This window comes from Colobus angolensis, unplaced genomic scaffold (assembly GCF_000951035.1).
Source record: "Colobus angolensis palliatus isolate OR3802 unplaced genomic scaffold, Cang.pa_1.0 Scaffold204, whole genome shotgun sequence".
NCBI lineage: Eukaryota > Metazoa > Chordata > Mammalia > Primates > Cercopithecidae > Colobus > Colobus angolensis.
In genome coordinates, this window is record NW_012115200.1 from 4,450,634 (window position 1) to 4,458,085 (window position 7,452).

The 7,452-nt window shown below is 56.3% G+C and overlaps 1 protein-coding gene across 1 annotated transcript in view; it reads left to right on the plus strand.

Annotated features, from left to right (window-relative positions):
* The window catches only part of KNDC1 (kinase non-catalytic C-lobe domain (KIND) containing 1), a 61,736-nt gene that overhangs the window by 25,820 nt on the left and 28,464 nt on the right, over positions 1–7,452 (plus strand). The window contains exons 6-9 of the mRNA XM_011941974.1: positions 79–794; positions 2,646–2,760; positions 3,646–3,717; positions 3,800–3,861. Coding sequence (XP_011797364.1) covers positions 79–794; positions 2,646–2,760; positions 3,646–3,717; positions 3,800–3,861 — 965 coding nt within the window. The remainder of the gene's footprint in view (positions 1–78; positions 795–2,645; positions 2,761–3,645; positions 3,718–3,799; positions 3,862–7,452) is intronic.

Below are 7,452 nucleotides of genomic sequence, written 5' to 3' on the forward strand. Positions count from 1 at the left end.
GGAGGGGAGGGGAGGGGAGAGGTGGGAGGAGAGGGGCAGGAGGGCGCCCAGCTGTGACCACGTCTTGCTTGTGCCCAGATGTCAGCGAGAGCAGCTGGCGGGAGAGGCCTGTCCCAGGAAACGCTGGGCCCAGGAGGCCACCTGGGGACCCCAGCGCTGACCCAGAGGTTCTGCCGGCCCCCAAAGGCCCAGAGTCTGAGGCCAGCCGGGGCCCCAGAGCCTCCCCCACCAAGGCTCTGCTGTCCACCCCGGTGAGGAACGGCGAGAGCCACAGCCGGGAGGAGCTGGCCAGCCTCGTCCTGGATGCCGAGCACACCCTCGGGGACCTGGACAGAGATGCCCTCAGGAGAAGCCGCCTGCGGAAAGTGCAGACGTTCCCCAGGCTGCTGTCCGACAGCCAGGAGGCCACCCCCTGCCTGCCGCTGACCCGCGGGAAAAGCCAGCTGCCCGTGTTGGAATTATTCCCTCCGAACCCCAGGAAGGCCTTTCTGGACAGGAAAAATGGCCTTTCTAGCTTCCAGGCTCAGCCCAAGTGCAGGCTGTGGCCGGAGCAGGAGCTGGAACACCAGCTGGGAGGGGTTCCCTGTGCAGGCCGCGGCGCGGACAGGGGCCCTGGGGTGCCCGGCAGTCCAGGACAGTCCGAGACTTCACACCCGAGTCCGGGGCCAGCAGAGGCCGGACCCCCAGCCTGCCCTGCAAACCCTCGAGATGCTGACGGTGAAGCCCAGACTCCTGGGGACGATGAGAGAATTCCGGAAGGAGCCAGGCAGCCGGAAAGTGCAGCCGCAGAGCAGGTGGGTGGCCGGGTCTTGCCGGGTCTTGTGTGTGGGCAGAGGGTCGGTGGTCAGTGAGTCTGGGCTGGGCCTCTCCACAGCTGCAAATGCTTTAACGCAGGGAATTAACCTTCTCCCTCACTCCATAATTAAGACATTTTCGTTGAGCTGCCCCGTTTCTGAAGGAAACTGTGGCTGCGGCTGGGGATGCCATCACCCAGGCATGGACTCTCGGGTAGACATTTGCCTCTGGATGACCCAGAAGGCAGCCGCCTCCTCAGCCTGGCCCAGGCTCCTCACACAGCCCTGCACGGCCGTCCCGAGGGTTATTTTTCTTCTGGGAAGCAAGGCCAGCAGCCCCGGCTCCATGACGTCATGTCAGGGGCTGTGTCTCCCCAGTCCTGACGCTCACAGCCTTCCTCATCTTTCTGTTCTGATGGTTTTAAAAGTTAGAAACCAAAGCTGTGGGCTGAGCTTGCTCATCTGTGGGGCTTGGTGGTGTCGGTGCTGGGCCACCTCCGCGGCCTCCACGGGGACACTGGGATCTGGAGCAGCTGCCCGGACGTGGCATCCACGCAGGATGGGGCCTCCCCAGCCCAGTGCTGCCCCTGGTCAGCTGCTCCTCGTGAGGGATGGAGGATGCTACTGGAGCCAGTGTTCTGGGGGGCCTGGCCCGTCGGCCCCTCTGTCCAGCTGAAGACGCTTGGGCCAAGGCCTGGCCAAGGGCATTGCCCTCCTTGGCTCCTCAGTGAGCCACCCCCAGCTGTGTCCCCGTGAGCAACTCAGGGCACGGACACCTGAAGCCAGCGGCCCGCACGCAAGTCCGTCTGCCAGGCGGCGCCTGGCCCGGGAACGGGGGTGCCCTCAAGCCACCTGTCCCACCAGGCCTTGTTGACGTGAAGGACAAGAGCAGACCATTCTGTGGCTCGGGCTTTTCTGCATGTCCTGAGCACGTGTGCCCGTCACCCTCTACCACCCTCCCACTGCTCTCCCTGGCAGCACGCCGTCCCACGCACAACAGCCTACCTTCCACAAGGGCACACGGAGGTGCAGGGTGGCTGAGCCACCTGTTGGAGGGTGGACTTTGGTCCCAGCTGTCCATGGGGCCTTGGAGTGGAGAGCGGCCTCCCAGGCTGAGCGCATGCCTGGTGTCAGGGTGTGTGTGTGCGTGAGAAAATGCACCCAACAAAAGCCACTACTTTCATCCCCTGCAAGAGCCCAGCTCAGCGGCACCGTGTGTGTTCACGCTGCTGCACAGCTGTCCCCACCAGCCCACACAAAACCCCAACCCCCCAGCCCGGCCCCTGCACGTCCATGAGCTCCGTCCAAGGGACCTCGTGGGAGTGGGATGGACAGTGCTTTGTGTCTGGTCTCTTCACTGAGCCCACTGTCTGCACAGTTCCTGCCCGGGGCAGCCTGCGTGAGAACGCTCCCCGTCCCGAGGCCAAGCGCCGTCCACCCTGCCCCTGCATCCGTCCGTGGATGCCTGGGTGCTCCCCGCATTGGCTGTTTCGAGCCGTGATGCTGTGAACATGGGTGTGCACATATGCGTGAGCCCTGCCCTCAGTTCCTCGGGGAATCTGGCCACGTGGAGCTGCTGTCACCGGGGAGGTGTGTGTTGAGCTTTTTGAGGAACAGCAGCAGTGTGGTCTGCAGTGGCTGCACCATGGGACGTTTCCATCCACAGGGCCAAGGGCCCCAGTCTCCCCACGCCCCCCACATGCTGGATTTGACTTAGGGACCTCCCCAGCCCTTCTGTCAGGTGTGGAGCGGAGTGGGCCTCGCCCTGGCCTGTTCCCCAGACATGCCTCTGCAGGCAGCAGGCCCTGGCAAGCGGTGTCCACACTGACCTCCCCGCTCTCCTGTCCACAGTGGGTGTCTCTGCAGGACCTCCTGTCCCAGCTGGGCCGGCCCTTCCGGGAGTATGAGCTATGGGCCCTGTGCCTGGCCTGCCTCCGCGCACTACAGATGCACCCCGAGCACCCAGGTGACCCATCCCCTCGCCGTCCCATCGCCCCTCCGTCCTGTCCCCCTGCCGTCCCATCCCCTCACCGTCCCATGTGTAATTGGCCCCCACCTGGGCCAAGAGACCCAGGGGCAGCCAGGACAGTGTCTCTGGTGAACGGAGCAGGCGGCTCCCATCTGGAGCACCTTGGAGGTGCCTGCTGGGTTGCAGCACCAAGGGAGGTGTGGGGACAGATGCCTGCAAGGCGGGCCTTGAAACCGGTGACCCTGTCCTAAAGAGGAACGGGGACCTTGCCATGGCCCTCGCCCACACATTCTCAACAGTGACGTTGTCCCCAGGGAGGCAGCAATTGGCTTTGGAGTGGGGAGGGAATCTTCAGCATTATACTGGTCTGCCCCGTCAGAGCCCAGCCCTGCCAGACATCTGGGCAGACGGATGGTGCATCTGTGACGTAAAACATCCTGAGGGTGATGAGGGCAGCATCTAAAAGGGCAGGGGGAGAGGCCATGGGAGACACACCACCAGGCTCCAGTGTCCGTCCACTGTGGGCCCATGGCTGCCCCGTGGGCCCTGACTCGGGACGGGAACTGCGATGCAGGGGCTTCGGCTGAGGAGCTGTTGCCCGTGTTCTCCTTGCTGCCCAGCTCCCTTTCAGCCGCAGTTGTGCTGCTGCAGCCACTGTGTGGGCTGGGGCAGTGCTACCCACGGGGAGGGCCGGGAGGAGGCAGCTCTGAGGACCCCAGGGGCTGGGGGGCAGGCCGTGTGCGTGCCCTGGCAGGTGCGTGCCCGTGCCATGGGGAGGCTGGGGGCTGTGCAGCCTGACCGAGGCTCTGCAGCTCCTTCCCCCCAGCCAACCCCTAGTGCAGGGCAGCACGCGTGCCCGCCCTGACCCAAGCTCTGCCACAGCCTACCTGTGTCTGGACTCCGTGCTGGTTGCCGAGGACGGGGCTGTGCTCTTCCAGCCACCCCCTGCCAACGGTGAGTGTGTGGTCCCCCTCAGGCCGAGTCCAGCACCGGCTCGCCAGGGGTGAGGAAAGCTCAGCCGGGGTTTCTCTCTTAGGTTCCTATGACTCGTTCTTTCTGGCTCCCGAGCTGGCAGAGGAGAGGCTGGTAACTGAAAAGGTACCTGGGGCCTCCTCACCCTTCCCCAGCCCTGCCCCCAGCCCTCGGGGGTGCCACATCCCCCATCTGTCCAGCAGCCCCTCCTCAGGACTCGAGGGAGTCAGGGCAGCCCTTCCTGACCAGGCGGCCACAGGCAGTATCTGCCAGCAGGGCTGTGGCTCTAGCCGGGGCACTAGGACCGGGCTCGGTGTGGACAGCACTAGTCGTGCCCTAGAGCTCACCAGAACCGAGGGCTCAGTGTCTGGGGATGTGCATAAGGTGCCTGTGAAACAAGAGCATTATTAAAATTTAAATTATACAAATTTAAATACAATTAAATAAATTACATTCAAAATCAAGGTAGAACTTCCACTCAGGAAGGATAGAAATGTGTACTTCCCCGCTCCTCCCACCAAGGAGGAGCACTAAGTACCCTACACTAAGCACCCTGCACTAAACAAACACCCTGCACTAAGCACCCTGCACTAAGCACCCTGCACTAAGCACCCTGCACTAAACAAACACCCTGCAGTAAGCACCTTGCAATAACCACCCTGCACTAACCACCCTGCATTCAGCACCCTGCACACTGTGCAAAAAACAAGCACCAGGCCACCTGCAGGAGGAGAAGGCAGCTGGCAAGGGGCCTCTGGACCAAGGAACAAGGCAGCCGTGAGTGCCCTGGATTTTCTTTCTGCCTCATGTATTGAGACTTGGAGGTACAGAAGCCAGCAACTGGAAAAAACCAGTGGGCACACATACACTAAAAGCTGTGCTTTTTCATCTTCTGGGGATGTTGTCTAGAGAAACTCGGAATAGTCCACCATTTGCCAAACCACTGAAGGCTTTCCTGCAATCTAGTCTGTAATGAAAAGAGGCTGTCGCGAACCCCAGCAACAGATGGTTCACCTTTACACCAAGAAGGCTGGAAAAGCGCCACAATCTGCAGGTGGCCCAGGCCGACCTCAGGGGGTTGGTGCTGTGAGACCTGAAGCTCTTACGAGATTTCTGAAACAAAAATCGCGTCCATGAGGCTGCAGTGGCTCTGGTGCACTGTGTGTGTTCCTGTAGGATCCAGCGTCTTTCCTCTTCAAGGAACAAAAATCGCTGGGAAAGTGTTGAGGCACAAGCACAGAGTCAGAAAACTAAAGAAAAAATGAAGCTTTTTTGAGTAATAAAAAAGAATTTAAGCCCCAACAGGCCAGACACAGTGACTCAAGCCTGTAATTCCAGCAATTTGGGAGGCCAAGGCAGGCAGATCACTTTAGTCCAGGAGTTTGAGACCAGCCTGGGCAACATGGCGAAACCCCATCTCTACTAAAAATACAAAAATTAGCCAGGTGTGGTGACGCACGCCTGTAATCCCAGGAGGCTGAGGTGGGAGGATTGTTTGAACCCAGGAGGTTGCAGTGAGCCAAGATCATGCTACTACACTCCAGCCTGGATGACAGAGTGAGACCCTGTCTCAAAAAAAAACAAATACCCCAACAGGGCCGGGTGTGGTGGCTTACGCCTGTAATCCCAGCACTTTGGGAGGCCGAGGCAGGCGAATAACCTGACGTTAGGAGTTCAAGACACCCTGGCCAACATGGTGAAACCACATCTCTACGAAAAATAAAAAAATTATCCCGGAGTGTTGGTGTGTGCCTGTAATCCCAGCTACTTGGGAGGCTGAAGCAGGAAAATCGCTTGAACCCAGGAGGCAGAGGCTGCAGTGAGCAAAGATGATGCCACCACACTCCAGCCTGAGTGACAGAGCGAGACTCAGTCTCAAAAAAATAAGTAAATAAAATAAATGCCCCCAAAAATGCCTGGGTCTGTAATCAGAGGACCAGGGAGAACCAGGATGCGTTTATACTCCCTGCTGTGCACCAGCCAAACCCCACGGGAGCACTGTGTCCCCGCCCAGCAAGGGCCGAGCCTGGAGCCTGGACTCATCCTTGTGAGACTGCAGAGAAGTGCCCAGTGCCTGCCCTGGCCCCAGGTGGCCTCAGAGAAAGTGAGCAGGAGCCAGGACCTTCCTTCCCTGCAGCCTACCCTGCAAGGACAACTGGAAAACATGGCTGAAAGGAATTGGAGACTGCACAAGCAAGTGGAAACGCATCCCATGCTCACAGATGGGCAGGATCGGTGTTGGTAAAGCGGCTACACTGCCCAAAGCAATCCGTAGAGTCAATGCTATTGCTATCAAACTACCAATGTCATTTTTCACAGAATTAGAGGAAACTATTCTAAAATTCATATGGAACCAAAAAAGAGCTGAAATAGCCAAAGCAATTTTAAGTGAAAAGAACAAAGCCAGAGGCATCATGTTACCCAACTTCAAACTATACTACAGGGCCACAGTAACCCAAACAGCATGGCACTGGTACAAAAACAGACACACAGACCAATGGAAGAGAATAGAGAGCCCAGAAATAAGGCTGCACACCTACAACCATCTGATCTTCGACAGAGCTGACAAAATCAAGCAGTGGGGAAAGGACTCAAGATACCAAGAATCAGGAAGATGTCAAACTGAATGAAAAAAGGCAACCAATAGATACCAACCTGGAGATGACAGAAATGTAAAAAAATGACTTTAAAATTTTTAAAGCAACCATCATAAAAATGCTTCATTGGGCAATTGCAAACATGCTTGAAGCAAGTGAAAAAGTCTCAGCAAAGAAATAGAACGTTTCAACAAAGAAATAGAAAATAAAAAGAAAAAGCTCATGGAAATTTTAGAGCTGATTTTTTAAGAAACTCAACAAATGGGCTTAAAAGCAGAATAGAGAGGGCAGAGGAAAGAATTGGTGAAATGGAGACAGAACAATAGGAATTACACAGTTTGGACAACAAAGAGAAAATAGACCAAAAAAACTGAACAGAGCCTGAGAAGCTTATGGGACTATAACAAAAGATTTAACATCCATGTCATCAAAATCCTAGAAAGAGAAGAGAAGGAGGGTGGGGCATAAAAAGTACTCAGAGAAATAATAACTGAAAACTTCCGAATTGTGGCAAGACGCATAAACCTACAGATTTACGAAGGTGAGAAAACCCCGAACATGATCAATGCAAAGAAATCCGCACCAGGACACATCACAGTCAAACCTCTGAATACTAACCCTCCCCTCCCCCAAAAAATAAAAGTAAAAAACAAGAAGAGAGAGAAACAGCAGCTTTTACATATATACATATGGAGGGGAACAGCTCAAATGATCAGATTCCTCATCAGTAATTGTAGAGGAAGTGCATAGCATTTTATTAAGTGCTGAAAGAACTTTCAACCCAGAAACCTATTTCCAGAAAAAATATCCTTGAGAAATTAAGGAAACAGGCTGGATGCAGTGGCTCAGGCCTGTAATCCCAACACTTTGGGAGGCCAAGGCAGGTGGATCATCTGAGGTTAGGAATTTGAGACCAACCTGGCCAAGATGGTGAAACCCCATCTCTACTAAAAATACAAAAATTAGCTGGGCATGGTGGTGGGTGCCTGTAACAGTCCCAGCTAATTGGAGGCTGAGGCAGGAGAATCACTGGAACCTGGGAGGCAGACACTGCAGTGAGCCCAGATAGAGCCATTGCACTCCAGCCAGGGCGACAAGAGTGAGACACTGTCTCTTTTTT